Consider the following 26,963-nt stretch of genomic DNA (forward strand, 5'->3'; position numbering starts at 1 on the left):
GCAACACCTCATGGACCTGTTTGCGTCCCAACACATCCATCAACTACTGGGGTACATGACAAGGTTTGTTCCACCCACAAGCTGATGCCCTGATATTGCAGTGGCTATTAGGCCTCCTCTATGTACTACTACCCTTACCAATAACAGACCATGCCTTTCCACCCTCCAACAGATGGTGATATCCTCACCTCTCATCCTACCAACTTCTCCGGTCAAGCTACAGCAGGGACCGAGTTGGCTCTCTCATTTAGACTTACTCTGCTTAACCGTGTGGAAATAGAAAGGAACGCCTTCCTAAGATGGGTATATTCCTGAGAGGTGGCCAACACTCTCCTAGCATTCAGAAAACAGTTCATGCTCAGAATTTACAACTCCTATTGGGAAGCCCTCACTCAGTAGACATTTTACACAGCCCTGACCAAACATCCATTTGAACTGGTCAAGGACGTTCCCCTGAGAAGGCTGAGAATGAAGACTATCTTCCTCATTATGTCCGTGTCTGCCAGAAGAATTAGTCAGACTTGAACTTTGTATTTTTCACAATGTTAAGGTGATACCTTGTACTGTCTTCCAAAAGCGTATTCCAAATTCCATAAGTTGGAAGAGATAAGGCTACCATATTTCTATCTGTACCCTAAATAGCCTAGGGAGAGGCTCTGATACAACCTAGAGGTCAGAAGGATGCTCAAGGCCTATATGATCCGAACAGTGTGAATCAGAAAGACTTACTGTTCTTAAATATATCTCCCCTCAATTTGGGGAAGAAAATGCCTTCAGCAGCTGTAGGTGCCAATAGCAAAACACACCATCAAAACTCCTAAAACTCTCTTCGTAGAGGTTCCTTGTGGAATACCAGCTCACTCTTTGAGGAGTGCTACTACCAGTGCAGCATTACACAGGAACACTGCTGTAGAAGAAGTCTGCAAGGCAGCAACAAGGGGTTGTCAGTCTCGACCTTAGTAAGATGCTACTAATCAAATCTATATGATTCAGCGGACACTGACTGTAGTAGAAAAGTACTGCAGCGCATGATCTTGGACGAAGACCACATCCCACCCAGAAACTGGAAACTGCTTTGAGAGCACCCAGTATGTCCTCCGCCTCAGAGGGAGAACGGACCTTTGGACACTTACCGTGAAGGGTCCTTCTCCTCTGAGGAAAGGAGGACATCTTGCCCCGCCTGGGTCTTCATCTTCCTTTACTCTGCTGCCTCATTCTCCTACCTCCTCTGGGTTATGCTTTATTTACAGTACATGCTAATGCCACAGGTGTTTTTTCTCTCAGTATTGACAGTTGCTGAATGATAAATTCAATGTTACTGCTTTCTGGAGAGAGAGGGTGTCCCACACACTAGACAGGAAGAAAATTAGTTCCTGCCTCCCTGATTGAATGGTGGGAATCACCCAAGATGCCCTCCTTTCCTCAGAGGAGAAGGACCCTTTGCGGTAAGTGTCCACAGGTCCATTCTCCCCCTCCCCTTTCTGCTTTTTCTCCTTTCAACCCACCAGCCAACCTACTTTTATCTGTCCATCTTCAGCTTTCTCTCCTTCCCTTTCTCTGGCAGCCTCTCCTCAGGAAAAGTTGTGCGCTGCCAACTGCCAGTCTGGTTCCAGTTACACAGTCTGGCTAGGCCAGGCCCAGTTGTGCCATGGGGAACCCACAAGGGACCACACTTTCTCCTGTATCCCCTTCCACACCACACTACTTCCTTTTTCTCCTCCTGACAGCCCCCATGTCAGCCCCTCTCCGCTTCCTTCTCACCCACACCCACCAGCCTAATTTTATCTGTCCCCGTTTTCTTCAGCTATTTTACTATTTATCTCATTTATACCCTACCTTTCTCCTCAAAGGGGACCCACAGCACCTTACATCTTTCTTTTCTCCATTTTTTCCCTCAAATTTTTCTGAAATAGATTGAGTAACTGGTCCAAGGACACCCAGTGAACCCCCGTGGCAGAGCAGGAAATCAAGCCTCGGTTTCCCAAATCTTAGCCTGAAATTCTAACCAGGATCATTCTCTCAAATTGTATTGATAGCAGTGCCACTGTGAATCCCCCCTTGCCTCAAAGGAAGCCCCCTGCCACCAACAGAAATTTTGTACAGCCATTACTGGGCCACTGAGCTTTCAGTGTATACTGTCTAACACTTTGAGGCCCGTGTCCAATAAGGGCTAGAAACATATTATAGCTCTCTCATGAGACACGTACAAAAAATGTTCTGAACAAGATGGAACAAAGACCTTCACAGACCTTTCTAACCTTTTTACCAATCTTGTAAAAGACAGGATTGGTAAAAAGGTTACAAAGGTCTCAGTAAATAATAACAAGACCACAAATAAGGTTTTTAGAAGTTTCAGACAATAATATAGTAATTTTTTGAACTAAGAGGGGTGGCGGTCTAATTAGCCTTAACTGAAGGGCCAAATTAAATTCACATACGTTTATTTAGATCTGTGCCTTATTCATTTATAAAATAGGGGGTGAGGGTCAGGAGAATATGAGCTCCCTACCTCTGGCCTCTTTCCATGGTTATTGAAACAGCTTGGAAGGAGCATGCCAGAGCATGCCTTTCTCATTTCCCCTCATATAGCATGGCCTACCAGATAAATTAGTTCTACTGATCAGAGCTCTAAGCAGGGCTTTTTTTCAGCAGGAACGCGGTGGAACGGAGTTCCGGAATCTCTTGAAAATGGTCACATGGCTGGTGGCCCCGCCCCCTGATCTCCAGACAGAGGGGAGTTGAGATTGCCCTCCACACCGCTCGGCAGCGCGGAGGGCAATCAAAACTCCTCTCTGTCTGGAGATCAGGGGGCGGGGCCACCAGCCATGTGACCATTTTCTCCGAGGGCAACCCACTGAGTTCCACCACCTCTTTTCCCAAAAAAAAAGCCCTGGCTCTAAGGATATCACCATCTGCTGCAACACAGATTTTTTAACAGGTGTCAAGTTAAGCAAGCATAATGGTTCTATCCAATAGATGCTCATTAGTATAAAAGCACGTGTAAGCTGATGATACCTTGTCATGCAAAACTTTCCTGTACCAACTCATACTAGCCCTAACTTGAGGCAAGTTAAGAGACACCAGTGATTGAATCTGCAAACTTCTGCAAAAAAAAGCAGGCATGCCTTCACTGCCCCCCCCCTCCATCTTCCAATATTTCTTTCGAATGCTTTATGCAAAAATGTGTGGAGTAATGTCTGAAACGTCTTCAAACCTGCTTTGCACAAGCAGCATAACAAGGTGGAGTTGAACTGGCAGAACAAACTGAACCACTTTAATTGTAGATGGTAGATTCCAACTCTGAATGCTCCTTTGCATAAAAAACTCACCTGCAAATAGAAATGTTAGTCACATTTTAACCCCACTCCAACCATCTTCCAACCACACTATAGCCACACCCCCACACTTCAACCATCTTTTTGGCAACTGAAGGAGATGTAACAGAGAAGGAACAGCAACTCAGCCCATAAGTATTTAAACTGAGTGAGGTGAACCACTGAAACCGGCACCAACACAGTATGTTAAGAGTATTATACTGAACGCTAGGGAGCTTACTAGCGCCAAAGGGCTCCTTTTAAATCTTTAAGGCCCTGATGATAAACTAAAAAACTGCACTCTCCATTAAACTCATTCTATATTTGGAACAATGCATTTTTCTTTGTAAAGCAAAGCTATGGAGGAACCTGATTTGGACAAAGACTGCTGTGCAGCAATGGTTTTAATTGTCCTCCCAACCCCAAGTCGAGCTGAACTGGCTCTGCAGAGCTGCGGTTTGTCCTGCTGAGGCAGATACAGGTGACACTCTTGGATTACGAGGTCAGAAAAACAGCATAGGAAAAAGCTGAAAATTCCCCAGGTCCAGATCTAAATCAGGCCCTATGCAAGGCTTGAGAATTCCAGAAACGGAACTCCCATTGATTTTTGTTTATCACTCAGGACAGAAAATTAGGCTCAGTCTAATAGCTGTACTAATCCTCAAAGTCTAATATACTGTACGCACTTTGTAAGAAAAGGGAACTGCAGTAATGTTACACGCCGGTTATAAATATATAATACAGGGCTATATACCATGATTCCTCAAGGCTGCAGAAAAAACACAAGATTCATTTTCCAGAGAACCTCTGCTTTCATTTAAAAAGGCATGTTGCCAGTCCTTATGGCTGAAAATATTTGTTTCAAAAATATATGGACAACACCTGCTGAAATCTCACAGGAGTGGCTGACAAGGCATCAGTAGTCCGCATAGCTGTTTGTTCCTTCCTCAAACCAGCAAAATCACAATCATGCAAAATAGTATGTGACAGAACTGTGCAGAGTAACAAATACAGAAATTGCTCAATTTCCACAGCCTTTTTATCACATAAGTTTGGGGGTTTTTTTAGTGAAGTATAAACAGCCCTGAGCTTGGACAGTCAGAGCATTGCAAACTGCAAAGATATCCAAGCCTGCTTCATTCGTTTTGCTGTGACATATATAGTCAGAGCCTAAGTAGAGTTACACCCTTCTAAGCCTGTTGATTTAAATTGACTTAGAAAGGTGTTAACTCAGATTGGGATTGCACTTAGGAGAAAGAGGACTTTTGCTTCTAGAGACTCCTGTTGATGGGCTTCCTTATTGGCCATGTTCCCTGGAACCCAACTAGTATGTAAAAAAAAACCCAAAGCCTTGGTATCACTTTTATTTACACAAGAAAGGAAGCAGGCAGCAGGATGCTAGTTTACAAAGTTCCTGCAGTTTTCAGTCAATCTCAGATATGGTTAAACTGCAATAAAGGAGAGCCATTTGGAGACTGTGAGGCTTAGTACCCATTTTAAAGTAGCCTTTGGGCAAACACATTGTATTTTTATCAAATAGACAGCTATTTCTCCCACACCTGAGACACACAGGCATTTTCTCTCCCTCGACTCAAGTTGTGTCACATACTCTCAAACTACGTATCATATGCATTTGTATGTATTCTCTGCCTTGTGGTTTTGTACTGCAACCTCCCGAGGCATGGCTTTAATCATGAAGATATGAACAGTAAGGGGACGTATGCTTGCCTCTTCTACCTTTTCCCTTTAAAAATTACCTTTCCAAGCTACTTTCCCCACTAAAGGGAAAGATTTTTAGGTCTCATCATCAGATAACTAAATCAACAGAAAATAGGCAAAATTAAAGAATTTTAAAGAATGGAGTTATTCTGCTGTTGGTAATGGAACTATATGAAGAGTCCAAATATGAGGTAGCTTTAGTGAAGGGGAGTCACGTCAACCAGAACTTCTGAACCTGTGGCAAAGCTGAAGGACAAAACGTTTCTCATGAGATTACTCTCAGCATCAGGGCTTTTTTTCTGGGAAAAGAGGTGGTGGAACTCAGCGGGTTGCCCTTGGAGAAAACGTTATATGGCTGGTGGCCCCGCCCCCTGATCTCCAGACAGAGGGGAGTTGAGATTGCCCTCCGCGCCGCTAAGCTAAGCGGCGCGGAGGGCAATCTCGACCCCCCTCTGTCTGGCGATCAGGGGGCGGGGCCACCAGCCATGTGACTATTTTCAAGAGGTTCCGGAACTCCGTTCCACAGCGTTCCTGCTGAAAAAAAACCCTGCTCAGCATGAGAGACACAAGCAGAGTTAAACAGAGATCTTTAACAAGAAATTTCTATACTGCAAGCACTAGCACGGGATTTATGACAGCAGTAGCTTTTCAGAGCCAGAAACAAAAGTTCACACAGACACACTGCCTATATAAGAACCATTCATGCCAAGCCTCTGGCACTCAAGTTGGTTGGCAAGCTTTCAAAGAATTAACAGCGAGGTCAGACCTGGAATATCGATAAAAGTAAAACTTTAATTTACTGATGTCCAAATTCTTGTAGAGAAACAAAAAACAAAAGTATGAACCTTTTAAACCACAACTTTTATTAACTGATAGAAATAGTACAAATTTTGAATTTAGCTGCAATTTACTTTCCTCTGAAACACCAAAAAGGTTCCCCTTTCTGTGTGGTTACATCGTCAATTCCTGGGGAAAAAAAGAAAGAAAAAGAAGCATTAAAAACTCTCTTCATCCCTAGGTGCTGGGTCTTTTCTACTGCAATCCAGGCAGCTTGTTTACCTATGCTTAACAGCCAAATGACCTTGGGGACTATTGTTATGGCTTCCTGTGATTTCAGATAGAGGATGGAGAACAGAGAGGTTGTAATTCTAGCTGGAGATAAGGTGATCAGACGAGGAGAAAGCAAAGAAACTGCCTGGTTCCCAAGTTGCCTAGGATACAACATTGAGCACAGTTGCACTAATGTGCATCCAAAGGAAATGTAAGCTTGAAGCAGTCCGACTATCACAAATCTTCCTGCTCCCAAGGATCTTGGGAACTGTAGTTTTGTAAGGAGACTGCCTATCTCTAGTAAGACACCTCGCAGCTTCTTTGCAAATCTAAGTCATGGTAGTTAGAACTGTTTGCAGAACACACATGGCCTTAAACTCTCTTTACCTTACATTCTAGAACAATGTTGTACACTGCTACCCACTTGGACAGAGAAGCAGAAGTGCATCTTTAACCTCTTCCTCTCACCCACCATCTGCAAATACCATTGCGAAAGACAACCTAGCTATTTGACAGACATTTGGCAAAAAGGCAAGGAGCCAGTTAGCCAAATCGATGTCATTGCGCTGAATCAGCACAATAACTCTTCTTAAGCAATGTTTACCCGAGTGTTAAAAATGTAATGCTGGAAGCAGCACATTTTTAGGCATTCTTTCAGTGTTTAACAAAGGCAGTTAAATAACTGAATTAGGTTACTTATTTTCTCTTCTGTCTTCTTGTCACAATGCTTTGGCTTTCTGCTTTTAAGCAACAGGAGGAGACAGAGAACAAAATAAGTGTGTTTAAAGCAGCCGATTATTCAATGAAATTATCAAGTAAAACGCCAATTTTACATATATTCTCCTGGTCCAGGTACACTGGCCAAGTAAAAAAAAAAGCCACTTAATTCAAAACTTACCATAATAGCATTTACGATATCATTACTGTTATTCTTTAGGGCACGGACGGCTTTTGCCCGGGAAACATTCGCTTGGGACATAACTAACTCGATGTCTTTCACCTCAACACCAGTCTCGTCAACCTGGATGGGAAGAGAATGATTTATTTCTTGGACCAGCTGTTTAAGCCTGTTTCTGCTGAGCAGCAGGAAGTGGCATGATCAAATGTTCATTCAACCTATAGATTTTCAATGAAATCCAGGTCATTGCCCCACACATACTGGCAAGCTTGGAAAATCTCATGCTGCCATTTGTCAGACAGAAATTCCATCAGTACTATGTGACCTTATTGCAACACTTGGAAGAGTGTGAGGAGGACAGGAAACTCAGTGGAGTGGAGTATTTGTATTAAATAGGGGCACAAATCAGAAGCATTTTTCACTAGTATTTGAAAACTACGGGGGATTCCGCATGATCGATTTTGATCAGACTTTCTGAGCAGACATGCTGCAGTGGAATCGTACGAATTCACCGCTCCCCAATTCCACATTAAGGCTTTTGTTTCGCATTGACATTTCATTTCATCATGCTCAAAGTCCGTTGTGCGGAATTTGCCAGTATAAAAATCGATTCGTCACTGCTTTTCCTGGGGCAAGTGTAGACAGATGTGCGTCTTCATCATTTTTTTTAATTCTCCCCCCCCCGCCCCAAAAACGTTGCTACATATAAACGATGCATCAAACAAATACATTTGATAGGTCAGAACATTTCCCACCAATATCGTGGAATGAGTATTGGTTATTGCCATTTGGAGAGAAAATTGTTACCAATGACCCCGCTTTCCCTCTGCCTCAGAAGCTTTCAGCTGTCAGCGAGCAACAAGTAACAAATCTGGCACGTTGAAAAACGGACCCGTTATTGGTCAGCTGTCCTTACATGACACCGGATATGTTTCTGCATAGACTTGTAGAAACGTTGCAACGTTTTTTTATAAATTTAAAAAAAAAAACGAGGGGAAGGGAAAGGTAGTGGGTGTGGCTTAGAAAACATGATTGGCCAATCAAATTAAGTTGATTCGAAGGGTGAGAGAGAAGGGCAAGGGTGGGGAGAACATCGGATAAAGAATTTTGCATGATTAAAATCCCTAATCTGCTGCGAATAGACAAATAAGTCAGGGAAAAGCAGGATGGAAAAAAACTGGACAAAACCTGCAATGACTTTGAAGCTGCTGCTAAGATTGCCTTCCCACGTGTGGAAACACAAAGAAAAATCGAGGTCATTTGGAAGCTGAACAGCGGAAAACCACTAGTGCGGAATCACCTTACGTCTACAGACATGGCTGCATAAAAGAAATCCAGCCCTAAACATATTCCCTTATTATTTACAGTGAATTTTGCATTGCCAGATATGTGCACACTTCAGATTAAGCAGCGCAAAAAATGTAGCAGGCCAGGAAGCAAGCCTGCTTACTATACCTGCTCAGAGTTTAAATACACCTTGGTCTGGCCCTGGCAGATACTGGGGTTACTTATTTCTGTTCACCTGAGTGGCAAACAAATGGCCTGCCTGCAGTGAAATGTGCAAGCCTAATAATGTTGCTGGTAAAATGCAAACTTGGAGTGGTTAAGAATTACTTCTGACAGTTGTTCCCTCTTGTTAGCCTGCTAACTGTGTGCTAGGTCATTCCACAGGGGGCAAGGTATTCCAAGCCCCAGTACAATTACTGTCCCTAGGAGTTTGTAAGGAATGCATGACAACTAATGAAATAGATTCCTGTATCAGAAATGCACCCACTGAATCTGTTTCACTTTCTCTCAGTTTCATCACATAATGAGACAACAACTGGCTCCCTTATTTGCACGCATGCAGAATTTATCTAGTGATTCGGGAATGATTCTGAGGTGTTCACCTGGGAGCATGCTTAGTTCCCCTATTCCCAACTGAAAAAACGGGAAGAGCTGGAAAACAGCTCAAGGACCAGCAGGAGACTGAAGATTCAAACAGGAAATGAGGATACTGACAAGGAAGACTACCAATTGCAAGTACTTAATTAAGGGCTCACATAAGACACAAGGGGTGCTACGTACCTCCTCTTCTTCGCTCTCCTCTTGTACAGTGGGAGTCTGTGTGTTTTCCTGAATATTTGAAACGGCTTCTCCTTGCACTTTAAATTTCTCAGCAGCAGCCAGCTGCGCTTGCTGTGATAGATCTTCAATCTGATAGGGTCAGATGAGAAGAAAAGAGGTATGGGTGGTTGCGTAGCTTACGCTTACACCATGAGAAGCAATGAGCAAGGCAAACAGATAAAGGTGTCCACATGCTCTAGAAGTACTTGAACTGCAGCTTTTCCAGCAAGACAACCCTCTGGCCCTCAATGAAGTTTCAGAACCCAGTCACTTACCCCCTACCCCTGTATCACATACCCTCCCAAAGCAAGAAAGCTGCCTTAGTGCAGCTTTGTCTTTGTCAAACTGTAACTGAACATTTGGCTGGAGAGCAAAACTGCTCTGTTACTGCAAAAAACCAGGTTCAGTCCATCCTGCCAAGCCTTCCTAGCTTCAGCTCACCTTTGCCTCACCGAAGACAATATAGGTATCTGACGCAGGACTTTTGTATACATCTGGCTTCGTGATGACAAACAAGATGTTCTTGGACTTCCGGATAGTAACTCTGGTTACCCCTGTGACCTGACGAAGGCCAAGCTTGGACATTGCCTTAAAAGCAAATGGAGAAGATAAACCATTAAACTTAAAATAGCCCACTGGAATTCTGTTTTCCAGTGTTCATGACAAAGTATTACTCCCAGTTGTTAATCTCCACTGGTAATGCAAAAGAAGCAATTTTGTACTGATAAAAAATTCTGAGAGGGAAGATGCATGGAAGAAAGACCAAAGCAACTAGTCTGATTCCAGCTATGCTATTCTTCAGCTGCTCTGGTAAAATAAAGACACTCTCGTAGAAACAAACACAGCATGTCCTGACTTTGGTCAAAATACATCTTCACTAGACATAGAATTCCACTGATGACAAATCATCAGGCACAAAATATGGTAGGATTCGATCTGCATTAAAATATTAATGCCATTATGTATCTTTTGTGACACTCTGGAGAACTTCCCGGTTGCCTACTAGCTTTTATGGAAGGACAAGAGAAACAGAAGAGAAGAATGTGGATAGATTCCTGGCTCTGCCACTAATCCTGGCTCCTCCTTCAACTGCTTCTGCCAAATTAGGATGCTGTTTCAAAAATGACAGACAGACATGGGAACTTGGAACAATCTCCCTCCATCTTGCTGATTGAACGCAAGGGAGCCGCCTCACGAACCTTGTGAAAGTTTCTTCAAGGGACATGCTTGAAAAAATTAAATCTAAGGATGCATGAGAATAAATAGCTTAAGTAACTATAAGCCTTTCCTGGCCAAATCCAGAAGGGATTTTGTTGATTAACACTTCCATTAACTTAATTTTACCTTCCGTGCTTTCTTTTCACTCCGGCTCTGTTTTGCTTTGCTAACTGGTTCTTCATCTATTTCAGCTGCTGCTGCAAGCTGCCAGAAAAGACATGCAAGAAGATTAAAGGGAACCATATCAGAAAGGCACAGCAAAATACATCTGCATCTGTGAAATCTTCTTTCTCAAGTGGAAATTAGAGAACTGACTTATATTTTGCAGGCTTAGGAGTATGCATGCACGGAGCACTCCTCTAAACTCAAACATGAAAAACAAGGATTTGCAAGCATGTGAAGAGATGGCTCCAGTTTGTGTTCCAGCACATTTTTCAAGATCAACTGGGAACCCTCTGGTAGTATATTATCATCTATTCTGCAGGTTATCTATTCTAAAAAAATATTCACAGACATTGTCTGAGCTGCTCTTTGATTTTGGAATTATTTTCCTTTGGCAATGAGTGCTTTCTGGAAGCAATGTCAATTTAAAATTTTAATTTTTTAAAAAAAGATTGGCGATCAAGGGTAGGATTCTTATCATTTTACCCACCTCTATCCTTCTGTCTGAATGGGTTAAAGTAACTGCCCTGAGTGCATCTAATCCCAGGCTTATAGATGTATTTCCATTTCCTACTGCCCCACAAAAAACCACCTTTTTGTACATTTGCAATACAAAATCCTAATTCCTCCCAACAACATGCAATTAAGTGTTGAGGCACAATTCTAACAAACATGAGATTTGTTCTTTGTAGTCTTGGACTTGGGATTTTCAGCACAGAATTACTGGCCCCACTCCTCTTTAACTACCTAGCCACTGTCAGCACTACATACCACGGTACAGATAAATCCTAGGAGTTTCCGTGTGTCAATGCACAATGCTTGTATGCAAATAGCTAGAAATCCCACAGAGCAGGGAACACCCTGGCTGAGGTTATTTGGAGATGGTTAAGTCTGCTCCAAGATCTCTGGTCCCACTGTACACAACCCACTGTGGTTCGCCCTCTGTCTTGTCCCCAAGCCTTTCACCTGTGCCTGCTGCGTTGTGGCCTGTGTGGAGTCTTGTTCTTCAAGTTCTGGCACTGATTCATCACTGTCGGATTCTGTCCCGGAACCTAAAGAAACAAAGAAGCATCATTTTTTCCAACTTGGTTTCTGCTGGGAGTGGCAGGCAGGTCCAGGCAAAACATGACAGGCTTTGCCACTTGGTCACATGGTATGTTTTGCTCCTTTTCTATGGCAATGCAAATTAAAAACTAATGTCAAGCCAAAGAAGTTTAGATTCATACATTACTAAAGAAGTTTAGTATTCCCAAGATCAGTAACAAGGCAACAGTAACAGACACAAAAAGAACACAGCCTAAAATCAAGCAAGCATTTGGACTTCTTATAACGATGGCTTAAAACTGAGAAGTAATAAGGGAAAGTCTGGTGATCTGGGCTCATTGAGCCTTGGCTGCTAAATGGTGTGTGTATAATCTGTGGCTGAGACAGATAAACGGAGAGACACTGCCTGAAGTTATCAGTAGATGTGTGATGGCAGAGGGGCATGTAAGAGAAAAGGAGACAGGCAAAAGGGAAAACTTCAGAGCAGCAGGTGTTTTAAAAGCTAGCCAGTGGGAAGGAAGACTAACGTGAAAGTGTATACCATTGGGAGGCAAAGCTTACAAACACCTTGGAAGCGAAAACCACCTAGAAGCAGAGCTTTGCTTGCATTCATAGGATTAAGACTTCACCTCTGCACTGAACAGGCAGTTCAGCAACAAGGAGAGTGGCAGCTACACGCCAGCTCAATTCAAATTATTACCTGAGAGCTAATCCATGAATTGGCAAGCAAGAACAGAAGACTGTAACCAGGAATACCTCTAAATCAAGTTTTGTTAACCCGTTCAGAGCTAAACGTGATTTATCTGTGATAGTAAACTACAGAACAGAGGATTAAATCCAGGAGCAGGGGGGAGGAGGGAGTACATGAATGGTTGGTCTACTGACAAGAGGTTTTGCGACACCACGACCGAGGTTCAAGCTTGCAAGGACTACATGATGCAATATTTAATTCTCTTCCCATTTAAAGTAACAAAAAGGCATAGATTTTAAAAGCTCAGATTCATAACCATGACTTGGATATGTTTCACTACAAGCTGAGAACTAAGTTCATCTCAGAGTTTTTCAGACAGTACCCCAACCCCCCCCCCTCAAGACTCCCTCCTCTTCTTCATTACAAGACAAGCATCTCTGGATGCCGCCTACCTACACCTGTGTCTTCATGGATTACTGCCAATTTATATGCATCAGAGTACATTATTAGGGGACTGGTGACTGCAAAGAACGACAAACTTGTTTCTGATCTCTGGTGGATGCCCAAGCGCAATACTCAACATGCATCTTGTTCAATGTGAATTCAAGAGGAAAGCTCCTACCAAGACCGAGAAACACTCCTGAGAGCTAAACCACATGAGACAAATTACACAAGGACACTCAAGTGATGGGAGACCTGGGAAGCGTAGTTTGAATCTCTCTACAGAGTGGGCTAGCTGGCTCCTCAGAGAGTTTGTTAATTTCACCTCTCTACAGAGCTGGCAAAGACACTCTTCAGAGGGTTTGTTAATTTCCTCTTTGCCTCTGGGAAGGCTCAGTCAATTATTAACAAACCCTCTGAGGAACTCTCTTTGCTGGCTCTGTAGAGAGGTGAAATTAACAAACCCTCTGAGGAGCGATCCAGCTCTGCAGATTCAAACTGCACTTCCCAGCTAACATTGCGTCTCCCTTCACTTGAGCGTCCTCGTGTAATTTGTCTCGTGTGGTTTAGCTCTGAGTCTCAAGTGCAATTACAGACAATGCACGCTAAGACTGGAGGAGGGATGTCAATGTTCAATAGCAATTTATTTCCCCAGAACTTGAGAAAAATGTTACATCATAAACACAGAAAGCTAAATGGCACCACCACATGCTAGGTCTATGTCCATTATGCTTAAAACAGCCAACAAAAACTACTGGCTATTCAATCACATAATAAGTACAAGGATTGGAAGAGTGGGCAGAGAGGACAGCAGGTGCTACAGAAGACGGTGATTAGAGTTTTTAGGTTAGTGCTATTTGAGAAATTCCAGCTGAGGCAAGGCTTGGTATCACATTCTCTAGAAGACACTCACAACATGCTCAGTGTGTGTGTATGTACACCAACTCTCTCATTCATGGGACACACTCCGATATCATAAATCTCATCCCCTCAGCACAAAGGAGCCTTCAACTAGCTTCGACCATGACTAGTTACAGCTCAGCTGGGACTTTCACTTAGTTACATACAGGACTTTCACTTAGTTACATTCACTTCTATGTGTTACTTTTCTAGGCTAACAAACAAAGCAAAGGGCACGAGTGGGGCCTCAAAGCCCCTTCCTGAATAGTGAGATTAGTATTCAGTGAGCAACTGGTGATATCCATGCACACAGCAAACAGAGGAGGCAAATACCCTTGTCATTCTTCAGGACAGGCTGTTTGGCAGGAAGAGGAGGAGGAGCAGCAGTAGTAGGAGCAGCTGGGGCCTCTGCAAGGGCCACAGCTGGTTTGGGAGAGAAATTCACCAGGACTGGTTGCAGAGGTGGCTCCCCAGAAGGCGCCTCTGGAGGGATCAAAGGTGGTAGTTCGTCGTCTTCGATGACAGCAGAGGCAGGGGTGGAGGGTTTGGGTGACACTTCAGGTGCTAGATCAGATGGGGATGAAACTGGTAATGGCTTAGGAAGTGCAGAGGAGGGTGTTAGCTTTTTCACAGGGGAAAGAGGTGCAGGGGAAGCAGGCTGGGAGAGATTATTTGCTGCTGAGGCAGAAACAGGTATGTCAACAAATGCAGGCGGCAGAGAGACTGTTTCCTGTGGACGTTCCACATTCGCCACAGAGGGGACTGCAGGAGTCTGGGACAGATTCGAGGCTGAGGCCACAGAGACAGCGGATGGTTTGGTGGCAGAAATAGGTCCAGGCGTTATTGGAATAAGGGGAGGAGGGGCATGTGAGCCAGCAGATGATACAGCAGAAGCCACTGGAGGACTCCTGGTCACACGGGCAGAAGGAGAGGTAACAGGTGCTACTGGAGAGGATACTGGGCCAGCAGCAGGGATGGCAAGAGGCTGAGGAGGCGTGGCGGGGGTCACAGAAGAGACCACAGATGCAGCCCTTGGGCTAGCAGCAAAAGCCGCAGGGGCCACAGGATCAGGTATCACAGAGGGCCCAGCACTACCAGCAGGCACTACCGGGGTTGCCAAGGGAGTGGTCAGAGGGTCAGAGGCTGGCAGGAGAGCAGGAGACACGGGGAGAGAATTTGGTGAAACAGGAGTAATTGCGAGGGCTATAGGCTGAGAAGCAGCCATTGCTGGGCAGGCTGTAGGTGCCACAGGGAGGGCCATGGGGCCTGACGCAAGCGCCAAAGGAGAAGCGGGCTTCGTTGCAGGGGTCAATGGTGTAGGAGTAGGCCCAGATGGAGGAGACCCAGGGTCACAAGTAGGCACTACAGAGTTAGAAACAGGTGCTGCCTTTTCTACAGGGCCAGAAATAGGTGATTTGGAAGAAGTGAGTTTCACGGATGGCACTGATGAGGGTGGTGATGTAGGAGCAGGCCCTACTGTGGCCACCGGATCAGAAGGTGCCAAAGGAGACACAGTCTTCAGTGATGTAGGAGTGAGCCCTGACGAGGCCACGGGGCCAAAAGAAGGCTCCACAGTACTAGAAGCAGGCACTAATTTTGCTACAGGATCAGAAACAGGTGTCTTGGGAGCAGCCGGCTTCACAGATGTTACTGCAGGTGCCACTGGTATTGAAGCAGGTCCTGCCATGTCCTTAGAAGCAGGTCCTGCCAGGGCCTCAGGAGGAGCTATAGGTCCAGAAACAGGTGCCACAGAACTAGGAGGCAGCATTACTGGTGGGGCTATGGGGCCAGATGTAGCTGCCAAAGGTCTAGGAGCAGGTGCTGCTGGGGCCACCAGTGCAGACGCCAGAGGTTTACAGATTGGTGTGAAAGGAGGAGGCCCAGGGAGGGTCACTGGTGAAACCGGGGTAACTGCAGAGCCTACAGGTTGAGAAGCAGGTGTTGCTGGAGCCATGGGGCAAGCTGCAGGAGCCACAGGGGGGGCCATAGGGCCTGAAGCAAGTGCCAAAGGAGAAGCAGGCTTCATTGAAGGGGTCACTGGTTTAGGAGTAGGCTCAGGTGGGGCTACAGGGTCACAAGTCAGCTTCACAGAGCTAAAAGCAGGTGCTATTTTTTCTGGAGGGCCAGAAATAGGCGCCAAGGAAGAAGCAGGCTTCACAGATGATACTGCAGATGCCGCTAGTGTTGAAGCGGGTCCTTCTGGGGCCTCAGGAGGAGCTATAGGACCAGAAGCAGGTGCCACAGAACTAGGAGGCAGCAGTACTGGTTGAGCTATGGGGCCAGATGTAGTTACTAAAGGTCTAGGAGCAGGTGCTGCTGGGGCCAAAGGAGCAGTTACAGGGCCAGAAGCAGTTGCTACAGATAGGGTAGCAGGCAGCAGAGGACTAGAAGCAAGCACTGCTGGAACTACAGGGCCAGACATAGGTGTCAAAAGAGGGGCAGGCATCACAGGTGATACTGCAGGAGCAGAAGGTATAGGAGCAGGCCCTGCTGGGATTACAGGAGCAGGACCAGTCAATGCCAGAGGGCAGGTAGTAGGTGTTATTGGATGGGAAGCAGATATCTTGTTGGTAACTATGGGGTCCATGGAGCAAGAAGTAGATGTCACAGGGCATGCTGCAACTGCTATTGATTTAGATCCAGGCATTCCTGGTGCCACGGGAGGTGCTTCAGAAGAAGCAGATGCCAAAGGAGGAGTGTCAAGTTGGGAAGCAGTTGCCACAGTACTAGAAGAGGGTACTGCTGGGGCTACAGGGGCAGATGTAACTGCTGATGGAGAAGCAAGTTTCATAGATGCCAATGGTTTACCAGCAGGGCACACTTCAGGGGCCAAGGGGCAGGAAGCAGGTACCACAGGGCCAGGGACAGCTGCCAACAGAGGTTTCACAGGGTGAGCAACAGGCTCCACAGGCTGCCCTGCAGGTGCCACAGGACAGGGAGTGGTCATAGCAAGAGGAACAGCAGCAACAAATGTGTTAGTAGAACTCATGGGTGTGGATGCCGAAGCATCTGAAAGGGTCACAGGAGCCCCTGGAGTAACAGCAGCTGGAGAAAGGATTCCAGGACTGAGAGCAGGAAGTGGTGTTGCAGAGGGAGGAGCAGGAAAAACTTGGGGAAGACATGGACCTGTGGCTGCGGCCAGAGAATGAGGTGCTGAAACAGGACTGTGAGCAGCGTGAGAAGTGACGGTGTCTTTTGGACTGGCAGGAGGAGCTGGGAAAGGGTTTGGAGTGACAGGCAGAGCAGTGGGAGCCAATGGAGGAGAAACAGGAGCCACCGGAAGAATGAAAGGAGCTGGAACAGGAGACTGTGCTGATGGCTGAGAAACTGGGGCAGCTGAAGGGGTCTGACTAATCAGAGATGGAGTTTTGGGAGGATCTGGAGCTGTGGAGGAAGTGGGCAGGACTGCAGGAAGGGAGATGGAAGAAGCAGCAGTTGTTGGAGGAGGGAAGGAGACCATCAGTACTGGGCTTATAGGAGAGGCTGGAGAAGTTGCACCAAGAACCTCAGAAGAAATGACTGGGGCTGGAGGAGAAGCCAGAGGTCCCACCACAAAACTCGGAGCTGGTGCAGAAGCAACAAGACCTGTAGGATTCAAGGAAGTGGAGGGAGTCAGATCACACGGTGGTAAGGGAGGGCCACAACTGTCTGGCATTGGGGAGACAGAGGAAGAAGTGGCCACTAGGGAGAAAAACTGCCCAGGTGAGGCAGGCATCAGCGGAGTACTGAAAGGGGTAAGCCCAGCAAGGGGAGAGTTAGCTTTGTGGGATGAACAGGAAGGGTGAGAAGGACTAGAAACGGAGGAGTGGGAAGCAGCAGCAGCTAAAGGAGAGAAAAAGTGAATCAATGATGAAAAGAAAAGCATGGGGGAAGAAAAAATGAGTTATCGAGAGACACCCACATGGAAATACAGCTCAGTGACCTGTGGGGTAGAAAATGCCACACCTGCTGCCCAAAATGCTGCATAGTCTTTTTGCTCCCCCTCTCTCATCCACATTCTTTAGGCAGTGCCAATGTTTCAAAGAAGACGTATGTAGGATTAATCCATCTGAAACATGGCACTGCCTCATACTTAAGCCCCTCCCAGGTACCATCCTTCTTCAGCTGGATCTATTGGTACAAACCCAATCCTATTACCCACATATCCAACTGAACACGTACTATCAATATATGTATCTCAATCCCAGCTCAGAAAACAGGTTGCAGCTTCTAGGCTGGTGGCATTTAACTGATCACTTGGTCTATTAATTATACATGCTCTGACAAGGACAGAGGCACCACGCTAACTTGCCATTTGTCTTGCAGCACAGCTTCCGTTCCCTGTGCTGAAGGCTGCTGCTACACCAGAAAGTTTAATTTGGGACCAAAAACAGAGTTTGGAAACACAGACTGACATTTCTGCTGAAACAGAAACTTCCGTGCATCTCCACATCCAAGTGCAACCAATATGCAGAGGGTGGGACTTGATTATCATCAAGTTCTGCTGTAACGAGGCTTAGCTTGTGGATTCCTGGCCAAAAAAATACAAGTCTCATACATTTTCACAGGAATATGAGGGTACTGATTTCCTAGCACTTGGGAGATTCATCCCTGGAAGCACAAAATGCCACAAGCCTGGAACAACAGTGTAAGGTACCATAGATTGTCTCTCTGTAGCCACTTTTGAGAACAAACATTTGCACCACAAAGTCCAACCCTCAACATTGTTCATGGGGATCTATCCATAATGCTTTCCTTACATTACCAAATGCTGATCGTGCTAACCTTAGGGAGAAGTTATTACCCAAAGAGTAATTTGCATACAATCTCATTAAAAGCTTGGCATTTCTTAACATCAACACCCACCCCGCCTATGGTTAATGTAACTGCATTAAAACAGCACAGCAAAATATTGTTAGTCACACACACATTGGGGTGAAGAGCAAATACCTGACGCTTGAATGGGAGATTGAGAAAAACAGGCCGTGAGTGCTTCAGGAGCACCAGCAGAAAGAGTGGGAACAGCCGGGGCTAAATGAGCAAGAGCAGTACATCAAAGAGCGGACTAACAGACCACGAGCACGTCCAACCTAGAAGGACCTATGCTCTTAGCTTGACCAAGATGACAAATTAGGTTTATTGAAAATTGCAGGTCCTTGAACTAATATGTCTTTCACTTTAGGCTTGCAGTTAATGAAATCTACGTGGGACCTTGAATTAAAATAAAGTTGCTAATGGAAGATTTCTTGCTACATCCACAGATGGTCTGGGGCTTGGGAATGAACGACTGGAATGCCAGTTTTCTTCCAAACAGATGTTAAAGGCATCAGCCAATCACTTCCCTACAGAAAAAGTCTATCAAAGCCTTAAATTACTTATTTACCAATCTGACTTGGAGCCGGTGAGAGGAGGAGGGTAAGTAGGTGCACTTGGGAGAGTCTGCCATCTGCTCCAAGGAGCATCAACAGAGTAAAATTAAGTCAGAGGCACACGGGACAAAGAGCAGAGCGCTTGTCTCGCAGATTCTGACTGCATCAGACAAGTAGCTTCCTATCACATGCAGTTCAAACAGTATGAAATCTTAGAAACCTTGCTATGGAAATAATAATATACGCAAGAGACATACCTCTGTAAGACAAGGGCAGAAAACTTTTTTTGAAGTGACCTTTGCAATGCAACATGAGAAAAATTTGGAGAGGACTGACCTTCCTTCGCTGTCCTGTTCAGCTGATATACAACTGTGTGATGCGAAGGCTCTCACTAGTCTGACCATAGCCTGTGTTGCTTCACAGCAGGACTGGGCCAACTTCCAGAATTCAAAGCACATATAGTGGGAAGATAACATCAATGCTAAACTGAACAAATGCTCACACTACGCTAATCTCTACAGAAAAACAACCTATGCTACTGAACAGCTCATTTCTGTGGATTCTACCCCCTATTTCCTACTGAGTAGGCTAGGGGGAAAGGCCACACTAGGAGAAAACCACCACACAAGCTGTCTTGTGTTGGGCACTCAACTGGAAACTACAAGTCATTTTAAAGGACTGCATCATGACTTCCTTCGCAGTGCTTGGGTAGCAACTAGAAATCCAGGTAAAAAATCCAAGTAAAAAAATCAAAACTGAATGCAAAACTCATAACAAGGTAGGAGAAAGGCTCAGAATGTGTCCAGGAAATTTATGTTACTGAAAGTGTACAGTTCCTCAAAACCTGAACTGTGAAGCATAGTTAAAACACGTGCAAGGCAAGAAATGCTCTAACTGTACCACAAAAGCACATAGCTTCCATCTAAATTCTAGATACGGAAGCACCCCAAATGCCGTTCCGTTCCGTTTCTTTTCTGTTTTGTTTGGCATACGCCCATTAACTGTTATTGGCCCTCCTCCCTGTTTTTGGTGTGTTGTGTGTTTCTATGTTTTTTACCGAATTGTTAAAATATTTTCTAAACACTGTTTTAAATGCTGTTTTAATATCTTAAACGTTTTCATGTCCACTTGCTTTTTGGGCAGAAAGGTGGCATAGAAATGTTTTACGTAAGTAAATATCACACTTATATTGCAAAATCCACAGAAGAACGTTCAACCAGAAGGAAATTATGGACACTCTGTGCTAAGTTATGCATGTTTTGTATCTAGCCATCTCATTTTTACCCTACCCTTCCTCCACAGTGCTCAGAACGGCACCCTCCCATTTTATCCTCCCAAGAAGCTTGTAAGTGACTGACCAAATGTCAACTAGAAGGCTTCACGGCTGAGTGGTGGAGGTCTTCTGGGTTTCTCCAATCCTAGTCCAAAACACTAGCCATGACGGCTTTTATAACTTTACCCCCCCCCCCCCAGAGTCCTTTAAGTGGCAGCTTGCCCTATCAAGGCCTCACTTTAAGCTGAGCTGGTATTTTGGATGTCTTCAATCATTCTAATCATTCATGTTCAAAGAGAATGTGGCGATTTCAAATCCATCCTGCTGTTTTAACTTGAAACCTACCTGACAGCTCCAGAGCGGTCTCAGCTTGAGAACCCTTGCCTGCCACTTCAGGATTCTTGGCAGCAGCTGGCTTGGACTCCTCAGCTGCTAGCTTCACTTCCATGGGAGCCCCAGGAACTGGGAGTGGAGTTACTGCAATAGTGTCAACTGTTCAGATACCACCCAGCAATAAAAACAGTCCGTACATGCCTCGTGGGTTGGCCAGAAATCCAAGAGCAGTAGCAGTCCAACAGTGTGGAAATGTGAGTTATCCTTAGGAGCCCAGAAACAAATAGCACCTGGACTAACAAAGCTATCCCTCACGTGCAAAGCATCAGAACAATCTTCTATTCTGGTCTGGAATACAACATGTAAGTTATCTTGCCTACTGACTACTAGGAATGGATATGCTAACAGCCAGACTTTGCTAACCAAACTGCCCGAACGTCTATTCTCATGATGTGTTTCACCCTCTGCACGTGCATTGCTGTAGTGGCATGAACTTAGCCCATGTTTGGTTTTGATATGCAATGCCAAATATTAAAAGCTGATAGGGTGGAGTTCTCTGTCATAAAGCTAACTTACCATGGGATAGCACAGCTGAAATAAGAACTGTAGCTGCCACAGGCAGAGATTTGTATCCCAGAGGTATCCAGAATTCAAAATGGCAAGATAGGAAGCCTCACATCCTACATATATACTAGATTCTGGCAAACATGACAGTGTGTGGACGCACTAAGCAGTTCTCTATTAGGAGAGGCTATATTAGTGCTAGTCTTCTCTTCTATCTCAGCCCCAGGTTTAATTTAGGTGACCCAGCAATGCCAGTGTGCATTCCCTTTGTCTACTATTTAAGAAAGAGGTAGGAGGAATGCTTAACTGAAGCAAAGCATAATCCATTCACTGTGCCCTGTGCATCTTACTGTACTCACTGCAGTGCAGCAACACTTATTGCCAAGCTGTGTATAGAGGCACTTGCTGTCACCACTCCTCCTTACCAAGACAACAAGAGTAGTGGAACAATGCCCTGGGATAACACACCACCAGGACAGTAGAAAAGCTAAAACAGTATAGACGTGACTTATATTTGAGCTGCTAAACAGCACCTTGCTATCCTCAAGATGAATGAGCAGACATTGCTGCATGTCTGAAGGAATCACTGATTCTTCTATGCAATGCCATTTCATCACCCAACAGAACACGGTAGGTTCTGTCTAAGTCCAACTCACACATTCCTTGGCCAGAAATCAATGCATCTAGCAGACATGCAGTGAGCAACATCTCCATGCACAAATGCTTGTAAGAAAGACTTAGTTACAGTCATGCAGTATCTCCTGCCCCCAGCCTCAGTGTAGAAGTGCAGCACAGGAAGGCCAGGTCCTTAGCTAACTGGACTGCATCATCTATGATACCTTCAGGACAGACACTTGGGAAATATAACATGCACAATATTTGACAGTTAATGTCCCATGTAAAAGAATACACGCATACGCTCCAAGAACACAACAAAACGTTTCTAGTGTCACACCAGCTCACAGTTCTAATCCACCCCAAAGAGGCACTCATATAAGCAGCACACTGGATGGCTGTGAGTCATGACTTGGCAACTTTCTGGTTTGGAGCCATGTGGTAGCATGCTTTCTTCTCCTGCATTCAATTGGAATCATGTTAGAGAGAACCACTGGTTGAAATCCAGTCAGTTTCAAAGGAATTGATTAAAAGAGAGCTCCAAGTTTGGGAACTGACCAACCTGGAACTTTGTGTGGTTTCATAGTCACACAACAGAAAATTTGGCAGGCTAAAGCAGCATATCCTATCTTAAACAGTGGCCACTACGAGAGAGAAAATACAAGAGCGACAAAAGTAACTATGGATGTCATATTCTAGACACCTGCAATTCCTGGGTGTCAAACAGGTTTTAAAACATCATGAAGCAGTATCTTTTAATTCTCATCAAATCATCTTTCTCTCCTCACTTCAGTAACACTCACAGACACTGTAAAGGAGAAAAAGAAGATGGAAATGCCTTTGAAACCATGACTTGCAACAGCCTATCACATCACTGAAGCGTTTTTTTTAGTGGCATCGCTGAACAAGAGAAAGTGTGAGGATTTTAAATCCAACAGCACAGATATGTTAACTTCTTTCTGGACTGTAACTGATCAAACCACGTTCTTAATTTCCACACACTGAATACTTACCTGCTAGTACCATGAAAGAATGGCTGCAAGAACTTTAAAACAAGCACGGCCCACCCGTCCACCACCCGTCCAACAAGTACCTAGCACCTGACTTGGGTTAGAGCTCTGAAGACCCACTCTCTGGTTTTTTGTTACTCACAGCAAATCAGCACACTAATAAATCAGAAACTACATGATTAGTACTTAAGCATATGAGACTCTAAAATCTACGCAACAAAGCTGGGTAACAGCGTTCATCTAACTTGTGATTCACTCCAAGCACATTATTACTACATTCCAGAGATCCTACAACTCAGCCAACTTCAAAAAGGCTAAACTCAGTAATGATGTGACAGTACAAATTTAAAATCATAACTAGGCAAATTAATAATTACACAGTGCTTCTGAAAGTTAGAAGTATATCACACATTATTTCAGTGAGACTTTCAACTCGAGGCAGATCAATATTCCACATGAACTGCCAAGACCACAAGCCATCTCTAAAGCCATCTAGCAACCTGACTGGCAGAGGTGAAATTTAAACCGGGGACTCCCTGGTTCACATAATAGTATCTTAGTTATAGCACTGTCGATTGCTTGCATGTTCTAATACCTTTTGTCTCCCAAAATGGTTTTACCTGCTTAGTTCATCTGGCTGACAGAGGAGTTTTAGGATCCTTTCTGAAAATGCACAAATGACTGCCAACACTCACCTGTCTCAGCCTGAGGCTGTGGCAGCTCCTGTTCAGTTGCTGGGACTGTTTCTGTGGCTTCTCCGGGCATTTCTGGGAGAAGGACAAGGGGAAAAAATCAGCCATGTTTCTAGCGTTGTCAGCGTGAAAAGATTTGTCCCGGGCATCCAACAAAAAATACCCTTCCCTGTCATCAGGATATCCAGGCATATTACAGACCAAACAAGAGCTTAATGACTTTCTTCCTACAGCACGACTTTCCCAGCTTAAGTCAAACTGAAATATTCTTTATATGTATGTTCAGCTCGATATTTTATATATTCAGCTGAAGTGACTTTTCATGCCTCTGCTAAATTGACAGTCCTGTAGACTTTGAACTGGGGAGACCCGAGTTCAAAGCCCCATTTGTCATGAAACTTAACGGGGTGACTCTCTCAGCCAAACTTACTTCACAGATGCAGAGGAGTTAGCCGTGTTAGTCTGTGGTAGCAAAATCAAAAAGAGTCCAGTAGCACCTTTAAGACTAACCAATTTTATTGTAGCATAAGCTTTCGAGAACTTGATTCTCGAAAGCTTATGCTACAATAAAATTGGTTAGTCTTAAAGGTGCTACTGGACTCTTTTTGATTTTACTTCACAGAGTTTGTTATGAGGACAAAATGCAGGACACCACATAGGCTGTCCTGAATGCCTTGGAGGAAGCACGGGATAAAAATGCATTAAATCAATAAAAACTATCTCCGTTTAATAGTAAAGAAGCAATAAAAGTGACCTGATTGTGATAGAGACATCTACAAGAAATACGCTTAACGTTAACAAATTAATACATTTAATACATTGCTTTAATAAATAAACTCCCTCATTTAACAAAGGTAGGTGAGCAATATGAATGGGATTCAAAACAAGAAGAAACCCAAGGTATGTTTCAGGGAGAAAAGATCTGCCAACTGCTATTAGCCAGGATAATGAGATGCTGTTCAGAGCCTATACACCCCTGAATACCAGTACAAAACAATGGGGAAACAATGCTGCCACCTTTTGCCCCCATCAGCGATTGGAGTGAGCGGGGAGAAAACGGCGCCCTGCCCAACTCAGGCGAGCCGATTCGGCCCAGGGGCCTGTGGGTGCTGCTGGCCCCTAAACCAGAGGCCCTTTGAGTCGCGGCAAGGGCGCCGCTCTCATACGAGCCATTCGTCCTCCCTCGGGAGCTGGCGTCCCCGCGGCTTCCCCCGCTGCGTGAACGCTTCCCCGAACCAACGGCTCTCCTAAGGGCCCGCCACCCGAGGCCGGCCGGGGGCCCAAGCGGCCTAGCCTAGGAGCTGTCACCGGCTCCCAACAGCCCGCCTCGGCCCAACCCCGCCCACGACACATCCCGGCGAAAGGCCCCAGCTCTCCCCGGCTTCGGCGGCCCTCCAGCGGCTCCGTGGGAACGGGCCCCGAGGCAGATGGCGACGGATAGAAACGACAACACTCACTGAAGAAGACGAGGCGGACGCAAGATGGCGGCCAAAAGAGAGCGAGAAGGGGCGGGAGGTCGGCTTCCGGGCCAAGCCGGGAGCGCTTCCGGGTCCTGGTACGGGGAAGGGGGGTCCGCGTGCTGCGCTGGGCGCCGCCTTCCCTCCAGCGGGTGTGTGTGTATGTGCGTGTGGGGTCTCTTCTAGGCTTCGGAAATAGATCCAGAGGAGTTAGCCGTGTTAGTCTGTAGTTGCAAAAACGAAGAGTCCAGTAGCACCTTTAAGACTAACCAACTTTTTTGTAAAATAGAAAAGAGTCCAATAGCACCTTTAAAACTAACCAACTTTACTATAGCATAAGCTTTCGAGAACCACAGCTCTCTTCGTCAGATGCATGTGATGAAGACAGCTGTGGTTCTCGAAAGCTGGCTGTAATGATTTCAAGTAAATGTGTGCATGTGTCTTTAAATGCTTGGTGTGGTATAGGTGAATGGGGGGGGGTGAAAGAGAGGGATGAGTGAGCAATATGATTGATTGATGACGCAGTGTGGGCTGAGTGAATGCAGTTTTAGACTGAAAGTGCAGAGAAAACTTTCAGTCAGAAGAAAGCAGGCTAGCTGTGTGCTGCCTGAGTATGTTGAAGTATTTATGAGAGAAATATAACTATGGAACCTGACCTGAGCATGTTTGTGAAAGGACACTCAGGGAAAGAGAGGCCAGCTGTGTGCTGCCTGAGCAGGTTTAAGCATTTCTGTGAATAATAGTCGAGAGAAAGCAGGCAAGGTGTGTGCTGCCTTAGTAAATTTAAACATGTCTGTGAGAAATATTTAGTGAGGAAAAGAGAGGCTAGCTGTGTGCTGCCTGAGTAACTTTAAACACGTCTGTGAGAAATACTGAGTCAGAGAAAGAGGCTAACTGTGTGTGAAGCCTTAGATCTGTTTGAATGAGTTTAAATGAAGCAACTTTTAAGAACCGAGAACTACTTTTATGAAACCGATATGCTTCTTGAAAAAATAAAAGTTTATTTTGTTTTTGTTATATCCCAGAGTAGCTGTCATTGCTATATCCCATTCCTATCCTCAGGGCCACATAGAACCACGAAGGAGCCTGACGCTTAGGCACGTTACTAAAGGGAAAACTTAAATAAAATATCTTGGAATATAATATTCCTGGTGGCAGCAATCTACCCAGAGGGTGTAAGGGAAAGATTAAAGGCAAAATATACCCAAGAGAAGTAAGGGTCATAACACTAATGATGCATCTGACAAAGAGAGCTGTGGTTCTCGAAAGCTTATGCTACAGTAAAGTTGGTTAGTCTTAAGTGCTACTGGACTCTTTTCTATTTTGCTACTGCAAACTAACACAGCTAACTGCTCTGGATCAACTTATTTGTATGCATCTGAGGAAGAGAGCTGTGGTTCTCGAAAGCTCATGGTACAGATACATCTGAGGAAGAGAGCTGTGGTTCTCAAAAGCTCATGCTACAGATACATCTGAGGAAGAGAGCTGTGGTTCTCAAAAGCTTATGCTACAAACAAGTTGGTTAGTCTTAAAGGTGCTATTGGGCTCTTTATGGCTTCGGAAAAGCCACCTGGTCTCTTCCTGAACAGCTGCCAGGGCCGCTGTTTGACTGTATTCTTGATGGTGCTATGAATTGTATATTGTTACTGGTGTGTACGGTGGTAGCATTTTGCCCCTGAAGAGGTCGTGGAGACGAAACTGCGTATACAAGCTGGCACTGCATGTAGGGCGGAGCAGGTATGCCTTGTGCACCCCACCTTCACCGGCTGCACCTGAAATAGATTTTACAGTTCACTATACTGGACATTCATGCAATTGACTATTGATGTATTGGCGAAGGCTTTCACGGCCTTGACTTAACGGAATACTTACCTGGGGACTGATTTCTTGCTTTGCTGCACCATATGTATATTTATTGGATGTTATTGAATCTAGTTGAGTTTTGTTCTGTTATATTCTAGAGTGATTTCATTAATTTATTACACATTGTTGATTTATATTCTACCCGACCCGTGTGATTTCACCCTTGTATCCTATTGTATTCTGAGTGGGTTCCTCTCATTTACTTGCTTGGGGAAAAGACATGAGCAAGTTTTGGATTGGCACTGAAGTTTTCTTTAGCAATCTG

The 26,963-nt window shown here is 44.9% G+C and overlaps 1 protein-coding gene across 5 annotated transcripts; it reads right to left on the reverse strand.

Moving 5' to 3' along the window:
* Positions 1-5,875: 5,875 nt before the first annotated feature.
* Positions 5,876-24,899, reverse strand: NACA (nascent polypeptide associated complex subunit alpha). 5 transcript variants are annotated; one of them, XM_054978885.1, is made up of 11 exons: positions 24,836-24,899; positions 23,382-23,453; positions 20,510-20,641; positions 18,473-18,553; positions 13,877-14,107; positions 11,434-11,519; positions 10,432-10,509; positions 9,529-9,675; positions 9,049-9,177; positions 6,982-7,104; positions 5,876-5,999 (listed from the first exon to the last, which is right to left on the reverse strand). In XM_054978885.1, the coding sequence occupies exons 2-11, from the start codon at positions 23,449-23,451 to the stop codon at positions 5,985-5,987; spliced, it is 1,092 nt and encodes a 363-aa protein (XP_054834860.1). In that variant the 5' UTR covers positions 23,452-23,453; positions 24,836-24,899; the 3' UTR covers positions 5,876-5,984. The 5 variants fall into 5 exon arrangements, with proteins under 5 accessions (XP_054834860.1, XP_054834859.1, XP_054834861.1 ...); XM_054978884.1 differs by having other exon boundaries at positions 13,877-17,365; XM_054978886.1 differs by lacking the exon at positions 18,473-18,553.
* Positions 24,900-26,963: the final 2,064 nt, after the last annotated feature.

This window comes from Eublepharis macularius, chromosome 4, assembly GCF_028583425.1.
Source record: "Eublepharis macularius isolate TG4126 chromosome 4, MPM_Emac_v1.0, whole genome shotgun sequence".
Taxonomy (NCBI): domain Eukaryota; kingdom Metazoa; phylum Chordata; class Lepidosauria; order Squamata; family Eublepharidae; genus Eublepharis; species Eublepharis macularius.